General features: G+C 40.7%; 1 protein-coding gene across 6 annotated transcripts in view; it reads left to right on the forward strand.

The window, feature by feature from the left end:
* The window catches only part of ATP2B2 (ATPase plasma membrane Ca2+ transporting 2), a 563,074-nt gene that overhangs the window by 386,722 nt on the left and 151,690 nt on the right, over nt 1-24,662 (forward strand). For all 6 annotated transcript variants that reach the window (XM_039480788.1, XM_039480783.1, XM_039480784.1 and 3 more), the window contains exons 6-7: nt 5,102-5,359; nt 7,722-7,847. In XM_039480788.1, the coding sequence (XP_039336722.1) occupies nt 5,102-5,359; nt 7,722-7,847 (384 nt within the window). The remainder of the gene's footprint in view (nt 1-5,101; nt 5,360-7,721; nt 7,848-24,662) is intronic.

Below are 24,662 nucleotides of genomic sequence, written 5' to 3' on the forward strand. Positions count from 1 at the left end.
TCACCTTCACAGTCTCTGCAGTGAAGATGGATGCAAAGGATTCATTTAGCTTATTCACAATGGCCTTGTCTTCCTTGAGTGCTCCTTTAGCACCTTGATCATCCAGGGGCCCCACTGATTGTTTGGCAGGCATCCTGCTTCTGAATACTTAAAATGTTTTTGCTGTTTATTTTTGTGTCTGTTGCTAGTTCTCTTCCATTTTTTTTTTCGGCCTGCACTTTTACACTTGTCTTGCCAGAGTTTATGTTCCTTTCTATTTTTCTGAACAGGATTTTACTTCTAATTTGTAAACAATGTATTTTTGTTTCTAACCACCTCTTTTACTTAATTGTTTTAGTTATGGGTGTGTATTTTGGTACTCTTATTGTTTCGTTTTTATTTGGGGTATACTTTTAGTTTGAGCCTCTATTATGGTGTTTTTTAAAAGTTTTGATGAAGTTTGGAGGCATTTCACTCTGACCATTTCTTTTAATTTCCATTTAAATAGCCTTCTCATTTTGTTATTTTGTTCTAATATGATCTAAAAGTAGGTATGATATTGTTCATGTTTTGAGAATTGACTGATTTCTGTGTTAACCTACAAAAAGAAACTTCAGTGCTTAAATAACTGAATGTTTGGATCTTTGTGTCTTTGCCAGGAAGTTGAAGTTTTTCTTTACTACTTTCACAGATAAAATGTTTGGCTGAAGTAATTGCAATAATTTTGTTCTTTAAGCCGGTCAATGCATAGTAAGTTAATAGCAGGGTATAATACACCAAGTAACTGTCACTCTACTTCACCAACTTATATCAGAAACAATGATTAAATCTGTTAGTCATTTGAAATAATAGTAGCAACAAAGCCCTCAGTTGTAGTGAGCGGCTATTTTATTCATCTAAAAATCATTTATTGTATTATGCTCTTGGAAGAGAAGAATCCAGAGATGCTACATATGGTGAAGGATGTAGCATATTTGTAACCTGAGCTTCAAGCACTTTCCTTTTGTAGCTATGTTCATGTACACGTTCAGGTCAAAAGCTGATGACTTTGTCTCTTTATTGTAGGCATTATACAGTGTTAGTCTAGCAGGAAATACTTGGAGGCAAATTCTGAGTGCTTGTTGCTCAGAAGCCCAAACTATTCAAGGCAAAGTTGGCCTGCCAGAGAGGCAATAATAATAATTAATAAAATTCCAAAGGAGGTATGTGAAACTGCCTGAGAGCTGAGCTGTCCCCTTCACACTGCACATCATCTCTGTGTGTGATTCTTGTACATTAACTTGGGAGCCCGTGGCCACTTTCACAATCATTTGATTCTTTGTGGTTTCTGACGTAGCACAGGTTCATGGGTGTACTTTGGATCCTAATTTGAGTTGGGATTGATGATTTAGAGGGTATTAAATATGGCAATTGTCTTAGATCATGACCTGTTTCAGACTAAAATCAGATAAAAGAGCTCTGTTGTCATCTTGGAGTCAACTCGTTCTCCCACCCTATTCCTTCATTTTTTTGCTGGGGCATGGTGCAGAAACACTGCTCTAATCTCATTGATCAGGATTCTTCTCCTAATGATGGGCATAGGTAATTTGTTGATTCTGAGAAATTTTCTCTCTTTCCATAGTGTTTGATGCTGTTGACCATGAGATTGTGGACTTAGAAAAGATTAGGAATAGCTATATCATAGCTGAATGGCTTAATTCAGCCCTCTCAGATAGATCTCAGGAGGTAATTTTGGTTAGGTGCCCTCACAAGGTCTCCTTTGTTCTGTTTCTTCAGTGATTTATTCTGACACACCTCTTCGTCAATCGGTATGTGAGACCAGTGTGGGAGATAGTAAGGTAGTGTAATATGAACAGTATATTCATGACACTCAACTATGCATCATGTCCTCACTAAATCTAGTTGGTAGATGATTCTTGTCTTGTACTTGGCCAAGATGAGATGACACTGAGTTGGGGGAAAACTCAGTCCTCGCAAGGTGGAGGTGAAGCTGGTAGATTGGAAGAGCCAACTAAAACAATGTAGCACCATAAATCATCTAAAATCACTCAAACATCTAGTAGTCCATTTATGTAGTAAATTATTTTGCATCTTGAGCAAATTTCACCTGTTTTTTTACTACATTAGCTACCAATATGTTTCTATATATAATTAAAGGGATTAATTTTGATCTGTAAAGCCATAAATGGTGGTTTTCTTAGCTGTTTCAAAAATGACCTCTCACGTAATAGCTCAACATTGAGAATGGGAACCTAATGCGATCTGCTAAGTTGAACTCTGGGAATTGTCACAGGAAGGCTCTCTGTTTTGGGATTTGCTTTACTGATTGGTCAGACAGGGTCAGAATTTGACCTTCAGGGCATATTGGTAAGGCATCCATTTATTCAGACGTCTTCTGTATTCAGCTGGTATAAAGTTGAGTCTTTTGGTGGTCCGGTGGGTCTCCCTCCCCACACACACATTAATTTTTGTCAAATGTTACCATTTATATGTAGCCACAGTTCCTTAGCTGGACAAAAAGTCAATGTCACTATGGGAATTGTTTCCAGCTGTTGATCCACCATTTAATTTTTAAATTTAAATAATTGAAATTGTAAATTCACCCAGAGATTGTGATGGGTGCACATTTTATAAACCCATCAAATTAAAAGACTGGCCATTTATCCCTGTTGGGAGTAGTACAGCCCATAGTTATTCCAATGCATGGCCACCAGAGTAGGGACAAACTGGTTCCAGGCCTACCTCATTTTAAGGCAGCTAGTATAATTAATTGTTTGGGTGAGGGGAGCTAGGACTTCTGTCACCTCCTCTATCACTGGTTTGAGGAGGCTCCTTTGCCAAGGTCAGACTCCTGCAGATGAAAAAAGGCTCCGTGTCCTTGACCTCCAATTTTATTAGATATCAGAATAATCTGCAGGCCATGTGGCTGTCTGATTTTTGGAAGCCACCTCCTATTTGATGTGGCCCCTTATGAAGCAGAATGATATGTGAGAGAAATTAGCCCCCTTTTCTGAATACAGTCTGGGAAAATTATTCAAATCAGTTGTATGGGAGGATTAATTAGCAAAAAATTATAAAGTACTTTGGGATTTCCTTAGAATAAAGATGTGCAAAGAGGAGTGTCTAGTGTTCATATTATTTATTATAAATATTTATTATATATTCACTATTCTATTAAAGCAACAAAATGTTTCCTTGTAAGGAAGTTACTTATAATATCTGTTAATCTGGAGAGATCATTTTAGTGTTATGCTTTAGTTTTCTTGTATCTAATTTTTTTCAAGGAGCCTAACTATATTTTTGATTACTATATTAAAATATTCATAGTAAGAACAAATTTGTCTAATAAAAAGGCCAGCTGAGGTAAAAAGATTTTGAATGTACACCTATCAGGTGAATTAGCTCACCTAAGAGTGCAAAGATATATTAAATATTGTTTTATACAGTTATCTTGGAGGATATACAATTTCGGTACTTTAGCTGCTAAAACTGAATAAACAAAAAGTTGTCAAGTTATATATTCAGTTCTTTAGTTTTTCAATCAGACATACATATTGTTTCTAACTTTGTCTTTTGTAACTATTTTAACATTTTAGTGCTTGTGGCAGGGATGTAAATGTGTTTAAAATGTAAGTTTGATGCAGTAGTGTCCACGCTTTTAATGTTTTAAACAAATTACTATTAGTTAATTTTTAACAAATCCTTGTGAAACGAAGTATTTTATCATAGTAAATATCTCCTCGGTCTCCAATTTTCATAACTGGGATTTCGTAAAAACGTGAAGTAAGTGCAGAGTGTCAAATTATCATATATACTCGTTCATAAGCCGAATTTTTTTAGTTAAAAAGGGAAGCACCAGAGAGAGGATCGGCTTATGAACGGGTATAGAGAGGGAGAGGTGGGACACAGTCCTTCCCCCCAACAGAGGGACCAAGGAGAGGCAGCACAGCCAGCCGAGCCAGAAGGGAAGAGAGGGGCCAGAGTTTCTCAGCTTCTGGCCACGCTGCTCTCCCCACAGCCTCCGAAGCAGCTGCAGCTCCGGGGCTGGCAGGCTGCAGCCATGCCGCTCAGCCCCGCACCCCAGAGCAGGCTGCGGCCACGCCACCTGGGCGCCGGAGCATGCTGTGGCCACGCTGCCTGGCCCAGCCCGCTGGAACAAGCTGCGGCCATGCCGCCCGGCCATGCTGCTCAGCCTGCTGGAGCAGCTGCAGCCAGGTCAGAGACATCCTGCCCTGGCCCTCCCCAGATAAGGTGGGAAAGGATGGGATGGGGAGTGTGTGGGGGTCCCAGGCTAGGGGTGGGGTCATGTGGAGTTACTCCCCTGACCCCCAGCTTCTCCCCCTCAAAAGAAATTCCCCACCTGTTGCTGTCCCGGCCCGTCAGGGTAAGCAGCTGGCGCACCGGGACACTTTGTTTACTTAGGTTTACCTCTTTGCCTGCAGACGCTCGAGGTAAACAAACCATCTTGGCCCACCAGCGGCTTATCCTGATGGCCCAGGAGCCAAAGTTTGCTGACCCCTAAATTATAGGGTCAGCTTATGAATGGGTTATAAAATTATTCCATTTTTACTTATCCATCTTGGAGGCGTTGGCTTATAAACGAACTGGGTTATGATGAGTATATACGGTATATATGGATTTCACTGTTTTTCTGATATTTACTTTATTTTTTTCTTAATTTCATTTCATTGCTCCCGGTTCATCTTATTACTCACAGTTGTATTCCTTGTTGACACTCTGAATAAATCCTCTCCATCTCTGGGAATATTGATCCACATATTGTTTTTGGTTTTGATGCTACTTTTCTCCCATCTATTTAATTCTTGTTTACCCAAGATGTACATGTTCATGAAGAAATAATAAAACAGCTAAAGATTCTGATCAACATTCCTCCTATTTTACCTCATTGTTTCCCCCTGAATTTCTGCTTCTGTATTCTCAGAGCTTGGATGTTCTACCACATCTACTTTCAGTACTTCAGCTAGTATTTTAAACAGAGTATATTTCCACTGATTCTTTGCTGTGTTTTAATTCTTTGTTTTGTAATCTGATAAAATCAGTCTAAACTTTGCTTTGGCTAAACAGCTCTTTTTTATGGCTATTTCTGCCTTTGTTTTTCCAGGTTGTGCTACTGTATCAGGAGGAGCTGAAGATGAAGGTGAGGCAGAAGCTGGCTGGATTGAAGGTGCCGCTATTCTACTCTCTGTTGTTTGTGTTGTACTCGTCACTGCCTTTAATGACTGGAGCAAGGAGAAGCAATTTCGTGGGCTTCAAAGTCGTATTGAGCAGGAACAGAAATTTACTGTGGTCCGAGGTGCACAAGTTATTCAAATCCCAGTGGCAGAGATAGTAGTTGGTGACATTGCACAGGTTAAATATGGTAAGTTTCCTAAGATATATTTTCACAACTACTTATCTGGTCTTCAGTAACTTTGCGAAAGACTGATGTTTCAATCAACAATACAATGGGGTGAAAGTTAGTTTTGGGACTGACTGCTCTAGAAATGACATAAAAGACAAAAATGATTCACTGTTGAAATTGCCAGTGGTAAAGGTGAATGCTGTTAGGTAAAAAAAAGAGCATGACCTGACATGTGGGCTTGTCATTTTGTGGCCTAATTCTAGTGGTGCTAATGAAAGCTCGTTAAAGTGAAACCTGTGAGAAAACAGAAGTATGAGAGCAGGACTGAAAAGAAGTGTGGACACAATCTTCAAACTTCAATGCCTTCCAGTTAGGCATCTAACTAAAACTGGCTCAACTTTCAGAAATGCTGAGCACCTGCAACTTCTATTAACTTAAATAGGAGCTGGAAGTGCTCAGAACTTCTGAAAATTAAGCTTCTGATATTCAGAATGTTTAGTTTAATTTTTCCCACCACAAAAGCAGATCCTTTTTGGTGCTATCTTGCCATTCTACTCATGCACAGGGAGCTATCAGACTCCCATCCCAGCAAGTTATTTGATGAGCTACTTTGCATGTTTGCAGATAAATTTCATAACATCGTGTGGTCAACACACCACAGTGGTGGGAGCAGGACTTGGAGCAGCAGAACGTGTAGGTTCTCAATTGTGAGAGGGTGTCTGGGATGCTGGATAGTTAGGTGGATGCTGGGGGATGCCTGGAGAGTGGTAGAGGGTGTGTGCTTTAGGTGGGGAGGGTGTATGGGGGAGTTTTCTCAGGGCAAGGTGCAGGAGCCAGAGGCTAATAGTAGGCCCTTTACTGTTTGCCTCTGATGTCTCCAGTTGTTGTTGCTAATGCTGCTGCTGATTAGAGCCGCACAGAAAAAGGTAATTATGTTCTATGGAGGATTTCAGTATTTCTATATTGGATTCTTTCTGGTGAGAAACAACCTCCTCCCTCCCCCAATGTTGAGATTCTCTGCAAAGGAGAATGGAACCCTGGTGCAGTCCACCATGGGGGCTGCCCGGGGGCTGCAGATGCTGGAAGCCTGGGCTCTGCCAAGTGGCCTGGGGGAGAGCTTGCTGGAAACCATCTTGGCACACAAGGTTCTGTGCACTGTGGTGAAATGAGACTCTCTCTGCGCAACGTTCTGATTTCACCCAATTCACAGATTTCAGTGAAATGATGTTTTGTCTGAACTTTTCTCATGAGCTCTAACACTGATCCTGCCAACTGCTTCTTCCTCTCTTGGATGCTGCAGAGGAAGTAGCGAGAGGGGAGTCTGTGAGTGGTTGCTTGGTTGCCTGCAAAAGAGGCTCTGCATGTAGGCAGAGCAGCTGCAGGACCATGTCTGCAACCCAGAAAATGAGGATCTAGTTAGGCTGTGGGAATTCATGATAGATCTATCAGGTGCTTGAGTGTCACATGAAGGGCACAAAACTTGGCAGCCCTGTCAACCAGTGCTCCATAGTGAGAAATCCCATAAGCCCTGTCAGTGCTCAGCAAGGGGAACTCACCATCTCCCTTTGATCTTCTAGCAGCCAAAGAGGCTACCTGCTACTTCCCTCTGGGATGGGAAATGTCACATTCTAAAAAAGTGTTTAAAAAAAAGTTAAACTTGTCTTTGGTGGGATTTGAAGGTGCAACATATGCCATGTTAGGAGTTCTCTTCTTGTTGACATAGCATTGGCTTAAAATCTTGGCCTTCCCCTCCACAGACTCCCTATCTATAGGGTTTTGGAGGATCAGGAATATAGAGGCTGACATGAACTGTTGTAATGTATAGTCTTCCATCAGTTGTTTAGTTCAGTGGTTCTCAAACAGGGATACACAGAGGTCTTCCGGGGATACAACTCCTTATCTAGATATTTGCCTAGTTTTACAACAGACTACATAAAAAGTACTAGCAAAGTCAGTACAAACTAAAATTTCATACAGACCATGACTTCTTTATACTGCTCTGTATACTACATGCTGAAATGTAAGTACATTACTTATATTCCAATTGATTTATTTTCTAATTATATGGTAACAATGAGAAAGCCAGCAATTTTTCAGTACTAGTGTGCTATGACACTTTTGCATTTTTATGTCTGATTTTGTAAGCAAGTAGTTTTTAAGTGAGGTGAAACTTTGTGGGCATGCAAGACAGATTGGACACTTGAAAAGGGTACAATAGTCTGGAAAGGTTGAGAGCTATTGGTTTAGTTAAATGGTTATATTAATTGTTGTTGAGTTGTAGTAATGTTTTATAAGATTAATCACGTTATAGAACCTTCCCCCCACACACCTACCTTATTAAGCCTCTCTGGTTTCCTTTTATCTTGGTCTTAACTAATAGGTGATCTCCTGCCCTCTGATGGGATTTTCATTCAAGGAAATGACCTTAAAATTGATGAAAGTTCTTTAACTGGAGAGTCGGATCAAGTCCGCAAATCTGTTGACAAGGACCCTATGCTGCTATCGGGTGAGTCTGTTTTTTATTCTTTCTGAATTAGTAGTTTATGCACATGGAACTTTTGATGCTCCTTTTTCCCCCTCAGATGTGGTTAGGTTTTGAAAAGTTGTCAGTGACTTTAGAAATACTATTTATCTGTTGTAGGTTGACTTAGGCACAAACCTTGGAGAGTTTTGTCTATTAGAAATCTAGGAATTTATTTTAAAATAGACTCTTAATTTTTTATTCATGGAAAGAATCCCTTCTAGATGTTACTTGCAGATAGTATCTTTATGTTGGGATTCATTAAACAGGTAGGTGATTCTACAAGGTGCTTTTCCTCACTAAACCAGGGCCCCACCATGAACTTAACAGACAACCCCGGCATCCTGATAAATTTCTTATCAAATAATTACATTCAAGCCATCTAAATTCCACTTGAAGGTTCCACTGATTGCAGAATTATTCACTGTGTAACCAGGATGAATTTGGGGTGCAATTTCCAGTTGTCACAAATAACTGGCTATGAATTTCAGAGGCTACGAAAAATGTATTTTAATAGATGAGATTGGTGAGTCACATACATAAGGACATTAAAACCCAAATTAGCGCAAAATGAATAAAGTTCCCCCAAAGATAGAAACATAAAGCATAAAAGTGTCTAGGATTGTCATACTCTCAGACTTTCAGAGACTATGGAAAATACCGGGAGCCAGTGGGGTATATCGTAAGTGGAATGTGCCACTTCAGCTTACACCATCCTGTCAAGCCTGAAATTCCCAAGTAGGATCTGGTAACCACCTTCTTTATATATGTTTTCTCCATTCTACCTACACATGTCTGGGACCATATTTGATGAGGTTTCTGGCCCCTTCCTATGAATGGTATTCTGGAGCAATTTATTTGGTCATTTAACTTCTGAGGCTGGAATAGGTCATTTTTTTTGCTGTTTCTATTAAAAAATCCTGATATTTGGCCAAGTTATAAGCCTTTGAAAATTCTGTTTCTACATTCATAGTAGAGATTTGTTAGAGTTTGTCACCTAAATGCTCCCAAGATACCATATGCTGTGAGTATGCTTCAGACCAACACTACAAGGAACGAATGGGAGTTTCCCTGCAATTGCTGCCGCAGGCCGTTATGGCACCAGACACAAGACCGAAGTGCTGGGGAGACTCTCTGTCTCTGTCTCTCTCTCTCAAGCTCTCAAAATACACTTTTGACAGGCTCTCAGACAGTGTATAGGACTTGTTAGGTCTAAGCATCTGGCACTGGCCATTACTAGAGGTAAGATGCCAAACTAGATTTATCAGTGGTCTGGTTTAGTATGGCAAATCCTATATCACAGAGCAGAGATTAAATGTGAAATTGATGTATGGATAAAATATTTCACTTGGAGCTGTGTTCTAATGTGTAAACTGGAAGACATTCTTATTTAGTGTCTTCTTTGTGATACTAACCATCATTTTGGTGAATAGCAGTTTCATGTTTAATCCATAGCCATCTGTTTGCTGTATTCTATATTTAATTTTTCAATTTTTGCAAAAAATCCTTTTTTCTATTAATAGCGGATATGATTTATGAAATTGTAAGTACAGCCATTGATAAGCTGCCATGAGCTAGAATGTGACCATTTTTCTGTAGTAGATCTAATACTTATGAGTTAATTTCACAAGCTTCTATCATGAAACATCATGAGCTTTTATAATTTGAAACAGCCACTGTTATAATATTCTTGATGGCAGTTGATATTCAGTACACACACGCCGACCCATACATGAATTTTATGAGAGCTATTTGGATGTGTATAGCTATCAGTTGGTAACTGAAAGAAAACATGGGAAATGTTAGCAGATGTCTTGTCCTGAAAAGATAGCAGAGGAAAAAAATAGCAGTCAAATTAGGGGAAGAACATACGATGTCCCCACTCCTGCTGCCAAAACCCCCAAACATCTGCCTACTTAAAGAGAGAAGCTTGGCTTTATAGTTTTATGACACAATTACACAAAGTTTAAGCACTTTTAAAGTTCTCTTTATTGTGTAATTACAAAGATGGTGAAGAATTAATGTGATATTTTAATGAGTGCTGTGTGAGCTTTCATAACGTTCATTAATTGACTGAGTAATTTATAGTGACACTATTCTAGACGAGTTCTGAATTCTTAGGTGCTCTCTGATTTGGTGCCTCATACTGCAGGGCCTCAGCATCTCTTGGGAAGGGCTAAGCATTCTCTAATCCCAGCGATGTTGATAAGTGTAGAGGGATTATCAGCACCATGCATGAACCAATTGAATTTTGATGGGAATAAAAATTATAGCCATATCCCTTCCATAGTTACGGTACATTAAACACGGTAAATTATTGTGGGTGCAAAGTACATACTCAAAGCACAGAGGAATGGATGGGGTGCAATAAAGGACGCCGCTAGCCCCATACATGATGGGCTGAGAACCGTTGTACTTAAGATGTAACTTGTTTTATACACATTTTGACTAATTATTGTGGAGGGGGAACCAAAATCTTTACTTGGGTTTTAAAATTTAGTCTCTGGTCGATGGCCAAACCATGTTAGCCTGGACCAATGTTTTAAACAAATTTGTGTAGCAAATGTACTATAAACATCTTAGATTTTCCTCTTCTTTTTACATATGAAATACATAGGCAGACTATGCTGGGAGCGTCAAGTTAAATGTTTTCAATGATAACAACCCTTCAGCTCTAGGACTAAAAATTAGGATAAACCAAAGCTCATCTGGACTGCAGTCTGACATTGTCTTCTCCTGAATCATCCACTGAAGATGAAAAACATTTCTTCTGTCTTGTCATCACAAAGAACAGCTATAAAACATTATAATTGAAGTCCACAAACTCATTTCAATGCCATTGTCAGTCTAAATCTGTTGAAAGACTGAAGCAGGAAGTAGGTTGATATTGAATTCACCCTTCTGGCACCTGAAATGGTGTTTTTAATAATCATTCAGAGTTTCAATGACATAATTAAGCTGTGTCTCACTGCTGATATCCTTTTTAATCACCAACACAGTCATTTGCTCTACTTGAGAAACAGTTCTTATCATACAAGTGCTGACTAAAACAGATGGTTCATTTCCATCTGTATTAACACATTTAGAACCACCTTGAAAAATAAAGAGTTCACATTTCCATAAGACGTCCAAAACCAAAATAAGCAATTTCTCTTTTCTAGTTGTATTGTACTGACATTAAATACATTTTTTTTTAAAATTGAGGATGTTAAAATAGATTTATGGGAACATGTAATAGGCATATCAATGTCATTGTCTCAGCTAGAGTGCCAGGATGTAGTACATTAACTAATTCATACCTAGCTTCTTTTGTTATACAGGCTGAGGGGGCCTGTTTGGCATAATTAAGATGTTACTTTCCAAGAACCATGCAGATCTCTGCTCTCTGATTGAGTTCCAGTTGTATAAAGGTACCAGTCAACATGAGTAAGATTGGCAGAATCTGGCCCTTTATGAACAGATGCTTCCTCCTTTCAGTATTGATTAATCTGGATGAGACCTTTTCTTATCAATGCTGGCATTGTATATACTTATTAATTTCACTCTGATTTAGCATTAATTAATGCCACCTGAAAAGTATCAGGATAAAATATTATAATATAATGTGTTAATAAGACAAGATAGAGGCAGGTAGTAGATGGAGCAGTATGTAGAGAAGTTAATATGTTTTGGGGGAAAAGAAAAGATAGCTTACAAAGATCCAGAATTGTAGTACTTCAAGTTCATAAAAACCTGTTAAATTATGTAACACTTATGAATGTTGTGTGTACTGTTTGTATATGCCCCGTCTAAGGTAATTAGAAATGGTAATTGGTCCTGGGGGAGCTCTGATTAGCAGTGCCTTTTTTAGTGACCTAATTTTTAGTCTATAACTTTAAGGCATGGCTATTCTGAGAGCCCTAGAGGTTTGAGAGCAATTGCCCCAAACTGTCCTCTGGGAACTCTCCAGGAGATGAAAACAAAGCCACTAAAGGGCAGTCCTTTGTTTTGTTTCTACAAGGGTTCACATGCAAGTCAGTGGTATCAAAAACACCTGATAAACAATATCAGCATGTTACTAGAGAACTGAAGAAACCAGACAGCTTGGGAAGTTGTCTCACCACAACTTTCACAATCTTAAATGGAAGATTAGAAACTGGATGATGATTGGGTTGGGGTGGGGTTTTGTTTTGTTTTTTGTTTTTTTAAGCAGTGACCATATCATAGTTCCCTTAACAGAAGTGAGCAACCTACCTTCTGAAGGAAAACCTTGACAGTCTCAACCAGAAATGGATCCAGTACTTCCCCACTTGCCTTCACCACTCAGGGGAACATGGATCCATAGGGCAGGTTGTGGTACAAAGTATCTTTGGAACCCAAGTGAGCAAAGCTGGCCTAAACTCAAGGAAAAATAGTCTGCATATATAAAATCAGATGCTTCAGCTTGCATCTGCTCATTTAATCTGCAAAGTGACATGAAATTTCTTTGCACTGGGGGAGAGAGACTTGCATCAGCTAAGAGATGAAGACAGTTTAGTTTAACCAAACTGTCCACTACTCACAGAGGAAATCCATGGATTGAAGCTGATGCATTGTTTAATTCTTGTCTTAGTCAAGAAAGCTGCTTTTTTGAATACATTCATAAATACAGAACTTTTGAATGAGACTAACCTCACTGTTATACTCATCAGTGTTCTGAGGTATTGTGTGATAGGTAATTGTTAATTTTCTGTACATCTCCTAAGACAGTGTTACTGATTTTGTCCCAGTGTTTGTGAATTTAGTTACAAATATGGGACAGTTTCATAGAAGAGCAGAATTAAGCTCATTCTAATTTTATATAAATAATGATTGAATTGGAAAAGACACAATGTTATTCTACCTGAACTTAATTTAGTGTCTCCCTGTACATTTATATCAAGGCAAAGCAAGGATCCAAAACCAAAGAGAAGTCAGTTTATTGAAGAGCAAATAAAACAAATTTTTTGGCCATGGTGCTTTGTTAGTTTCTGAAAACAAAAAATGAAGCTGGATTAAGGAATCAGGTCACTAACTGCCTGGAGAAAAACAGCTCAGATTTTGTCTCGATTCCCTGCCAGTAAATATTCCAGTCTGGGCTTCTTGCAAAGCAGAAACCTTCAGAGCAAAGCATCCAACCTTAAAAGCTCCAAATGATTTTGGTTATTCTACAATTATAATGACTTTGATGGAAAGTTATCTTTCTTTTCTAGAGGGATTTTTGATAGATGTTTCAATTTATTGATAACATCAACTCTATCTCAGCAGTTTCAGGGAAGGGGCTAAAATAGTTGCCTGGATTTGCAAATAGAGAATATGTATCCAGCACAGTTTTGGCATTAGTTACTTTGAGCCCTGAAAGTGAGATGTTACTTTTCACTTGCTTCTTCATGCCCGTTTTTCCATATTTAACCAGTTTCATTCTCTGATATTTGGATTTCTGGACACTCTTTGGTCCACTAACTTTTAGGTACACGATTGTCCAGAAAATGTCTGTGGTAGCATAATAGTTTCTGCCTAACTTCCTAGTCCATATATGTTTCATTAATTTTCCCCTCACTAAAATATTTTCTTTTCTGTGCTGAAAATCTAACCCTTTATTAGCAGCTTCAAAAATATGAGTTTTTCTGAACTATGTAAGTATCATGAAAGTTCTGGTGTCCACAGTAGGAAAAAATGAATTTTATTCACATTGGAAAGAAGTCTTATGAATGAAAGAAATAAACACATTCATTTCACATGAACCTGACATGCAAGATTTAAGATTTAAGATTCAGTGCACAGATTAGGAGGAAACATGAATTCTTTCCATAATTCCAAGTACATAATTATAGCTAATAAAGATTTAGAGTCTGATTCTTCACTCAAACTGGTTTATATTAGTCATAACTTAAATGATGCCAGTGGAGTTACAAGTGTAAAGTGAAAGAAGAATCAGTTCTTTTGACTGTCTGTAGATATTTAAGAGCTCTTCAAAAGTTTCTAGTTAGAGTCAGCTTACTGAACTACTTTTACCCATTGCCCACGCAGAAATATCCCTTTAAGCTTTAAATTCACTTTTAAATATAGTCTCCAGACTTACTAGAATTACATGAAGGGTGAGTCTAAAAGTTTTGGTGGGGCTCAGTTCAGATTGGTAACTAGAAGTCTGGATATGATGTATGACCTTCTTAAGTCTATGGGACTGAGCTTGAAATCTTGTGAGCGTGGCTTTTTTTCTGACTGAGACAGTGATCCATAAAGAATAACCTTTCTTTTGATATTTTAAGGATATATTTATGTTCCAGTACAGAACAAATACACACACATACTATACATAAAATACAGATTAAAAGCTTCAGAAAAGATTCTGTTTTGCATGAAGTTTTAGGTTTTCTTGTTTAACGAAACCTGTAGTTTAACTGAACCCCTGTAATGAATTCTCTAAGTATTTTCTATTCCTTCTAACTTGAACTTCACATTTCTTCAGTTCTGATTCTGCAAGCTTAGTGCAGGTGTGTCTAGAAATGATATATGAAGTTACTGAATTGAGCTTTAGTAGATTGGCATCCAAGGTAATGCAGAAGCACAGTAGCGCAATGACATTCCATGCATTCATCACTATCGTTTACATACTGAGGGGTAATGAGATTGTTGGTACAGTTGGCTGGAGAACAACAGTTCTGTTTTGTGGCTTCTCTTGAGATTCCAGCATTTGTTTTTGTTCTACATTGAAATGAAAACAAAACCTTTAGCAAAACCGAATTGTGTCAGAACTTCTCCTTTCAGATCAAAATTGTTAGACAGTCCTAAATCAAAAATCTATCTGTGGAAGTGACCTGAGGGTATGCCCCGGATTTCAGAAACCTTCTCAGCAATAACTTCATTCAAATCAATATGTTTCCACACAACATTTCAGTTTTAATGTTTCGCCAAAAATGTTCCAACCAGCTCTAATTATTAGCACTAATTCAGTCCTGATGAATTGGAAGTAATCCTTTCTATTTCTATTTCTAATAGCCCTCTTCCAAAGACTGCCAAAGACTAATGCTTCACAGTCTTGGGTAAAACCAAGACTAATTTACTGTGTTACCATAGGGAAACTACACACTGAATCACTTTGATGTCAGCCAATAATTCTCTGACAAAAAGGTTAGCTCAGTAAAGGCTTTAATGTATAGTATGTGTGTGTCTGGTTTATTCAAGTTGCTCCAGTAAACTTCTAAAAGGACCTCATGGATTCATACAATAGATTATCTATTAATCTAAACACATTCTTTAGATCTAAACACAGAGTTTCTTTTCTTGACATCATGATGTTAGTTCTAGGTGTACCCCAGGACTTTTAAGTGACTGTGATGGGGTGGACTAGGCCCTGAGTCCCTTGATGGCAGCTTTGTGGCCCTGCCAAACCCCGCCCCAGAAAAAGGCAGCAGAGAGATCCTCCAAGCTGCCTAGAGAGGCTGAGTGGGAAGCAGCCAATCAGGGCCCAGTAGGCTAGTATAAGAGCTGCACAGACAGAGCAGTTCCTTGCTAGAGCTGGAGGAGAGTGGATGGTGCTCTGGGCTGGCTGCTGGGACTTCAACAGGACAAAGCTCTGAGGTAAGGGTGAAGAATGTGCTCGAGCCATGAGGAGGTGGCCCGGGGAATTGTAGCAGCAGCACAGTTTATTTAAAGGGACATGGCGGACGGATGCTATCTTATAGGGTCCCTGGGCTGGGACCTGGAGTAGAGGCGGGCCTGGGTCCCCCCAACCTCCCATTAGTTACTGGGGGAGTGGCCTGGACATTGAGGCACCCCAGAAGGGGGAACTAAACTCTTTTAGTGGCCCAGCTGAAGAGCTGGGGCAGAAAGGCCCTGAGAGGGCCAAGACATTGCCTCCAGGGAAGGAGCCCTGGGGCACCGCTGTGTTCTGGAGCAGGGCCAAACTGAGAGAGGCCCCTGTTGGACTTGTACCCTGAAAGGGGTTTGCTTTGCTTTTATCTCACAGGCAGGCTATGTATGACTTGGCCGGAGGGCTAAGTCAGTGAAGACCCACCACAAAAACAGCTAGAGAGAGAGAGTGCAGGCACATACACTTGGCTAGGGGGCGCTTGCAAGAGGTGAGTGCAGCTCTGTTACAGTGACCCATTAGGGAAAGGCATCACTAGCCAGCAGGAAAAGAGAAGAGCAATTGTAATCAAGAATGGGATGGGAGAGAGTGGGGGGCCACCAGAGGCTGGTGAAGGGGTAACACTAATCAGTTAAGAGCATTTCAGTGACTGACATGAAATGAACGGCTTTTGTTCACACGCTGTCTGAAAGTCAATCTCCTTTGACAGTGTGGAATTAAGAACATTCAAGCAGTGATTCTATTTTAGTTGAAGGGACTGGGCTTTGATCAGTAGGCTTTTTTTTGTTTTTATCAACTTGAATGTTCTTTATTGTGTTTGCTCTTGTGAGCTTTTTTGATCAGATATAGTCTCATCTTTTTTCTGTCTTCTGTTTACCTCGTTTCAAGAGATAATTTTAGCTTCTAACTATTTTAACTATATTTATTCTTTGACACCGTCCAGTTGTTTAAAAGATCATATACAGCATTTCCTGGAAATATAGCTTCATTGCATTGGTTTGCTCATCTATTTGATAAACATTTTGGTTTCTATATACTGTTGAAGCATCTTCTATACCATATGTAAATTTACTTTCTTTTTACTGGTTTACTGAATTATTGGATACACAGGGTAGCTCCAGAATTCTGATCCCTCTGAAAACTCTTGTTTTCATATCCATACATGAGATGGATGTATATGGAAATTGGAAGAAAGCTGCACTGCTCCTGTTCCTTTCTGCCTCACTTAGCTGTTGATATCTAGTGCCCATTTTTGAAGCGACTCTCTTGAACTTTGCATTAGAATGACATTGAAAAATAGTGTCTGCACATTATATTGGAAATGGTAGTTGCCATAGATTTATGATACACTGTGTGTAATTGGCAGCAGGGGGAGGAACCAATATTAATGTGTGCAGAAAACTTCCACTTTGAAGTTAATACCTGTGCTAACTGGTAGGATAGGTTAAATGCAATAGTATTGATAGAACTGGTAGTTGGAATGTTTTTTAAGAACTTTCATACTTTCAGTACAGTACAATGCCTTCTTATTTGCTGTATTTTTTGACCACACATTTGTCTGCTGACAGATCCCAGTTCCTGAGGCAGTTCACCTCAAGGAGGAACCCATGCCCACCATTAGAAGCAATTTCTTTTGAAATACTTGTGTGGAGAACTGGGAATTTTTTGATTTATTATGAAACAATGTGTGATTCAGTTTCCCCCTTGCATTCTATTGTTTCCTACCTGGGTGAATGGGATTAACCTCTTTGTCTTCCAGTGGGGAGATATGCCAGATGTATGACCTTGGAAGCATGGAAAATGTCAGACAATTGCATCAAAATATACAAGTTGTTATAAGCACATAGAATATTCATGGACTTTTGCATCAATAAGTGTAATATGCAAAAATGCAAAAATATGGCTTGCTGGGTGGGTTTTGTGTGAAATCTGGAATGACACGGGGGTGAGTAATGCAAAGTCCCAGTACCAGCGGTGCAGATACCTAGCTTTTGAAGCTTTCCCCTGAGGAAAGGGGCATTGATTAGTTTTATTTGTTTCAGAACTGGGCAAAAAAGGGTCAGCTTGAACTGATTCAGAGTCCCTCACATGACCCCCCAAATGGGCATGAGTGTTTAACCAAGAGGGAAAGCTCCACATGGAAATTGGGTGACACCTAGCAAGCTTAGCATGCATGTAGACTGTTTATTGTTTTATAATATATTTTCTCTATAGTGCTTTTGTCCTGAATACATGTACTGTGCTTTGTGAAAGCTGGCTGATCACTGGCAAATGCTGTCAGAGGCCTCTGAGAGAACAGACCTGTAGGTGCCTGACTAAAGTCAGACCTGCTGGGATAAGCACAAGACAGTAACCCTAAAATTCTGGTCCAGAGGGAGAGGAAGGTGGGTTCCAGCCCATGGACAATTAGAGGCTTGAGACTTAAAAGGACACCCTGGAGAAGATGAGGGAGGGAACAGAGGTGCAGTTACCTTTGCTTGGATGCCCTTCTTTGCATGTCATATGACCAAACAGGATGTATAAGTGTGTCTAAAAATGCTGGTGGAAAAAAATCACATTAAGGCTACCATATATACCAACATGATATCCAGGAAAGGGCATAGTGATCCTGCTTTATTTCTGAGCTACTCCTGCATAGCTTGTAGATAGTTTGAGCCTTTCTTCATCACCCCAAAGTGGGTCAGGTCTGCCCAGATAATCTCACACTTCCTTTAAACTTGTACAAGAGTGTTTTCTTGGTGCAACTTTTACAGGTATAAGGAAAAACTATGCACTGGGATCTGCAAAGTAAGCTGAGGCCAATACTGGCAAAAACAGCAATTTTTTTTCTTGGCTCATTTAGCATTCAGTTAGATTCTGAGCCCAGCAGTAGTGATAAAGACACCGCTTACTGAAGCCAATTTTGAATGCTTCACTTGTAAGAAATGTTAATCTGTGTTGAGTCAGAGGTTATCCATCTGTTCATATTTTTATGTCCATTTCATTTTCACCCATCATCTCAAAGGATGAGGCTCAACAGCTCAGTTGTCAGTGATTTGATTTTTTTTGCTCTATCCCTCTGACACATCTCTAGGTTGATGATTTTCCCTCCCAAATTCTGTCGGCTTCAGTGTCATTAGTTCACCCTCACTTTAAACATTCAGCTAATTTTGTGCAACTGCCCATTTTCACTGGAGAAAACTGGAGCTGGATTCCTCCTTTCCCCCTAACTGAGTGTGAGAGAAGAGATCACCCTTAGCTGGGACCCTATCCTTTTCATGGGGTGAAGCTAAAGCAGTGCACAGAGACACTGAAGGAGAGGAAGTCTGCTTATCTCTTTAAATTTTACCCCTTGAGCTTGGAGACAGGGCAGCCCCCTCCCCACAACTCCTCTGTTGTGAACATAATAACTATTGGACCCCAGGCTTGTAGTGGGATTGGAAAGAAAATAGGGGTCTCATTCTGTGGGAGCGCCATCCCCAGAGTCATAGGGAAGAATATGCAATGTTGCCTGGAAGCCTCATCCATTGGGAGGGGAAAATTCTCTTGGGAAAGGGGACAGGAGGAAGACAGGGACCACATTCCTGTGCAAAAGCAGAAGGGAGACCCCTCTGCCTCCCAGCATCTGGGTTTCAGAAGCAGAGAGAGATCCACAAGATCTTCTCTCCAGCAGAGGCCCAGGCTGTCTTCTTCCATGCCTGTCTCACCTAGTATTCTACTCATGTCCCAGCTCACCCCATGAACAGTACCTAGCACATTGCAAGCACCACCGGGATACAAATAAATACAGTATTATATTCTTCTGGGAAAGAACTGGGTTCAGAATTGTGTTCGTTGTGGAAGTGAAAAGGGAAAAAGGGAAGATGGAAAACTGGATTGAGAGCACATTTTCCAAGAGGGAAAAGGCCACTGAACTTTGCTTCCTCTCCTGTTGTCTCAGGTGGAGGAGGGAGGAGAGCTCGCTAGCTTTCTTAAAGGGGAGGATCAGAAGTCTGAATTTGATGTGGAAGTTGAGAGGAATTCAGTGGAGAGATCTGAAATAGGGAAATGCCACAGTCCCAGTGGTGGGCCAGGAAGAGGATTGTAGTTGCATAGCTTTGAATGGGCTGAGGGAAGCAACGTTTGTTTAGAGGATGTTGGCAAACAATCAAGATAGGGACAAGACTTTAGCCATAGAGGCAAAGAGGAAAGGTCAGATTTGAGATGTGGAAAAACTGAGCGCCTGAGATTTGGAGGCAGCTTGACTATTTGGGAAGAAGAAGACAGGAGTGAAATCATACTGAGATTCCAAGACTGGGTGAAAAGAAGTAGGATGATGGTGTCTACAGCAGTGGAGAAGGGATGAGAGGCAAAATGCAGAGGCGCTCTGTATTTGTGAAGTTGAGATGGGATAGCGATGGCACAGCCAGGCAAAAGATCAGAGAGGCAAGATAGGACAATCACAGAGAAGGTCATGATAGAGAAAGAGATTTGTGAGTCGTTGACAGAGTTGTGACTTTGTGAGAGCAGATGAAGTTACTCAGGGATAATGCGCAGAGAGATTGTGTAGCAGGGCCTCCCGGGGGGGGGAGTGGGGCCCCCACGAGAGTTTTTTGGGGCCCCTGGAGCGGGGTCCTTCACTCGCTCTGGGGGCCCTGGAAACCTCTCGCGGGGCCCGGCCCCCCGGAGCCTCTTCCGCTCTGGGTCTTCGGTGGCAATTCAGCGGCAGGGGGTCCTTCTGCTCCGGGACCCGCCACCGAAGTGCCAGGTCTTGAATCCTCTGGGTGGCTTTGTTGTGTAGAGAGCAGGAGGACCTTAGACAGAGCCTGAGGGATGCTAACAAAAAGAGGGGAGGAGAGACAACTACCAAAGGAGATGCTGGAGGTTTAGGGGGGAAATCAGGGTTGTATGGGAGTCCGGGGGACGAAGAGAATGAATGACAGAAAATGTGGAAAATGTGCTCTCAATCCAGTTTTCTATCTTCCCTTTTCTCTTCTAACCTCCATAGTGAACATAGTTCTGAACCAGCTTCACTGTGAGTACTCTGTTCTGCAGCTGTCAACAACTATTTTCAAAAATACTTGTGGGTAACTTGGCTTGGTTCTGCAATTCAGACAGGGTCTCGTTAAAGGTAGTCAAGATTCAACACATTTGACCACTGGTGTTATTGACCAAGTACCAATGAGTGCCTTGTTGTTCCAGCTCCAAACATACCAAAGGATGGATTTCAGAGACTAGAATACCAATTAGAATGTGGCTGAGAGCAACCTAAAAGAGAGCAAAATATCCTGGAGGGAATCAAATTGTACTGAAGACAAACATCATTTCCAAATAGGAACAATCTTCAGTGCACTAAGAAATTCTTTTTTTTTAACATGTCTGTCTATCAATGCATTTTAATTGGTATTGTGTCTGCTGGAACAGTCTTAGGGTTCTGATGAGATATTTATGCTCAAATCAGCCTCAGCAAGCTGTTGACAGAACTTCCCACTATGCTGTGTTTGCCAAACCAATCAAAGGGACATTGGTGGCACAAATTAATTCTAGTGATTGCAAAACAACGCATTATGGTATGGAGACAATATAGCACCTCTAGTTATCACAGCACTGTCACCTAATAACTTGTAACACCACTGGTATCAACTTCTAAAATCTCGGCCTACTTTTGTCCCAGATATCCACTTCAATGTTTTTTTTCTACTTTCCGAGTTCTGTTCATTATCTAGTGCCTAAGGATTTATGTGCTGTCACTCCACTGGCATTCTTTTATGTTTCTATTTTCATTTTATCAACGTGGGAGAGAAAAATGTGGCTGCTGGTGGTGGGTGTCTATGAGGATTGTAAATTGGTGGGAGAAAACAAAGGAGTGGAAAACAAGTTCGGGGCCTACTGGGGTTTAAATAGAGACTATGTAAGAAGATGCTTAGCAGCTTGTTTGTAATAATAATAATAATAAAAAAAACTAGTGAAGGGAGGAGGGTGAAGTGCCAGGTTGTAAATGAGAATATTATCTTAACCTATAAAAGCATTGCTATCAGCTGCAGGTTTGCTACTTTAACAAGTCTAGGAGTGTTACTTAGTGTTCTGCAGAAAGTAGCTTCTTTATTCCTGGCCATGAATCTGGATGAAGGGAGAAATTATTAATCTCTTTGTCACGGTTTTATCTGATGGACAGAATTATGTTCTCAAGAAAATGTGTGGCAACAGATTAATTTTGTTTTGACCTGGGTTGACGTATCAGACGTTTTCTCAGTTTTCAAAAGAAGTAATCAAAATGATCCGTGACTCGGGGCTCAGTTCAAAAATTTGGTGAAAAACAGAGGAAGAATATTTCCATGGCTGTTTGAGCTTGGCAGCTGTGAAAACCAAGCAGGATTCCCTGTGGCAAAATGAAAAATATTCCCCCTCTCATGCATGGAATCTGGGAATCTGCCGAGCTCAATTGGGTCATATTGCAATTGGTCAGCAGCCACCTCTGTGGGGGGCTCCATGGAGCCTACTTAGGAGCTTTCCTAGTGGTATTCTACTGTGGTTATAGGCACTTCTCTGCTTAATAGAAAATCTTGCACTAGGGAGTTCTCAGAACTATAGATCAGGCATCAATGGAAGTTCCTTTTGTTTTTAGATATGGAGCAGTGTTAATGATGTGGCATTGGGGACTGTGCCTTTAAGGACTGGGCTTCCCAGACAGAGTCTGGAAGGAGCACTGTGAATGAAGCTCTTGTTATACACAGCCAGTTCAAACCAGAACCACAACAAAGGAGAAATCTTGCTAACTCCTTAAGCTCTGAGCGATCCCTGAGCACCACATGGTATCCAGAGTGAAAAGGAACTAAGCAGATACCCTGAGTGGAAGAATGGAGCAGTAAAAAGCCTCCACCAGTGCTGAAACACTCTGGAAATGTGGAAGACAATTGTCAGGCCATGCCAGCAGAAAGACAGGAGTCAATAGATGTGGTGTAATTAGGCTTCAACTTTATTCCCTTTAAATAACTGGGATTATCTAGCAATTGCATAGTGCAGGTCATCATCATTCCTTAATCATTTCTAAATTATCCCCAACCTGATCCCAGTCATCTCGTTGCTGGGATCCCACCACCTTCCCCTTGTATGAGGTAAAGGGGGCTATAGAAGGAGGAGGGTTGGCTCCCTTCTGTATCAGACTCAGAACCCCAAACCCCACTTCCTGAGCTCCTTTAGGGGATGATTTCTTTCAAATCTTTTCCCAATCCATTTTATCCAATCAGTGTATCCCTTCCAAAACTGTTACCCGCATTGGATATCTGCCCTCAAATTTAATTGTTGTGCCAACATAACCAACCCACTACCCCACCCCACTGGGTCCCCAACTGGCTGTGGGGAAGGTGAAAAAACTCCACCCAGCCTCCGTAATCTAGTGGTGAGGGAAAATTTCCTTCCCAGCCTCCAATGAAAAGGGCAACTGGTAGGATGCACATAGCAGATTGTGAGGGGACCTAGTTATTTTTCAGATCTATGCGTGTGTCGGGGGCTGGGGTGCTGCCACTGTAATCCAGGAGAAAAAGGACTTCTCCAGAACTGCATGGGATATAAATAACTACCTCCTTCTGATCAGCAGGAAGGGCAGTGACCTCCTTCTCCTTCACGCCCCCAGACTTGGCCCAGCTGCTTCCTGTATACGTTGCCCCCCTCCCATCTATCTGCCTGTACTGGGGGGAGCCCTTAAAGAGGCAATACTCCTGTTCTTCCAACCAGCTGGACAAGGACCCAAAACATCAAGCTGCATTGGGCACATTGGAGAAGATTTAAACAATATTTTACTCTGTATCTGCAAGCAATGCATGCCAGCAGAAAGGCAGAGTCAGAAGGTAGCCTTGTTACTGTCAGTAGCTGGTTCGGAAGCACTTGGGTTTAACAGTTTTCAGTTCATTCAGGCAGAGGAGGCTAACTGTGAAAATGAATTATAGAAATGTGAGGTGTACTGCACTGCATGCAAAAAAGAAACATATAAGAAATTATTTTAAAGAGAAAATACACAAAGAAGGTGAAACCATAGAAGAGCTTGTGACTGATCTAAATTTAAGAGCTCATCTTTGCAATTTTGTGAGGCTGAGTTCCTGATAAGAGACCAGATCACAATTGGGATCTGGAACAAAAAACTCAGAGAGACTACTGTAAGACCAAGAATTAACCCTTCACAAAGCAATTAGAATTTTACAAGCAAAGGAAATCACCCAGTCCAGAATTAAACTTATAGAGGGTGGACAGTTCTTTGATGCTGTAGACATGATAAAGAATCCAGAATGCTACCAGAAAAGAGACTTGAGACAGAGAGGCATGCATAACTCAGTCGGAGTCCAGCAAAAACAGCATATGCAGGCGCGCAAGCCAAGTGGATGCCTAACATGTGAAAAAGATGCAAGAGTTGCAATGGATTATGTCACTTTGCAAGTTTGCAAACACCAAGAGGGCATTCACAGTGTGGACAAGGACAATGACATAACCGCTAGCTCAGATAAATTTTTCACAGGAGCAATGGACAGTGTTGCAGCAGGAGATGCTTGGACTATCAACCAGAAACCAAAGGGGACATTTATTAATTTCATGTTCGTCTGTTGAACAAGTTTGGGCAGCATCCCAGCCTTCCTCTGGCTGGACAGCCAAAACTTTAATCTGCCATTGCACAGTGCCAGTTGCCTGATGCATGTCTACTAGACAGTTTTCACTCATTTGTGCCCCAGCTCCTGGCAAGTCTAGTACCTCAGATCCTTGAGATCTTTCCTCTGAGATTAGCTCAAAGTGGTAGCTCCCTCCCTCCCCCCCAACTCCCTGGTTCGGGTTTGCTAACTTCACATCCATGGTGAGCACATGCAAGCGCTTTGGAGGACAGGATTAGAATTCAAAACAACCTTGACAAATTAGAGAATTGGTCTGATTTCTGCAAGATGAAATTCAATAAAGATAAGTGCAAAGTGCTTCACTTACGGATGAAAAATCAAGTCAGAGCTACAAAATGGGGGGAAACTGGTTGTGTGGTATTACTTCTGAAAATGGTCTGGAGGTTATGGTGAATCACAAACTGAATGTGAATCAACAATGTGATTCAGGTGCAAAAAAGTCTAATATCATTCTGGGGTGTATTAAGAGGAGTAAGACGTAGGAGGTAATTGTCCCACTCTACTGGAGTACTGTGTCCATTCTTGGCACTACACTTTAGGAAAGCTGTGGACAAATTGGTGAGTGTCCAGAGGAGAACAAAAATGATAAAAAAATTT

The sequence above is a fragment of the Mauremys reevesii genome, linkage group 7, assembly GCF_016161935.1.
Source record: "Mauremys reevesii isolate NIE-2019 linkage group 7, ASM1616193v1, whole genome shotgun sequence".
Classification (NCBI taxonomy): Eukaryota; Metazoa; Chordata; order Testudines; family Geoemydidae; genus Mauremys; species Mauremys reevesii.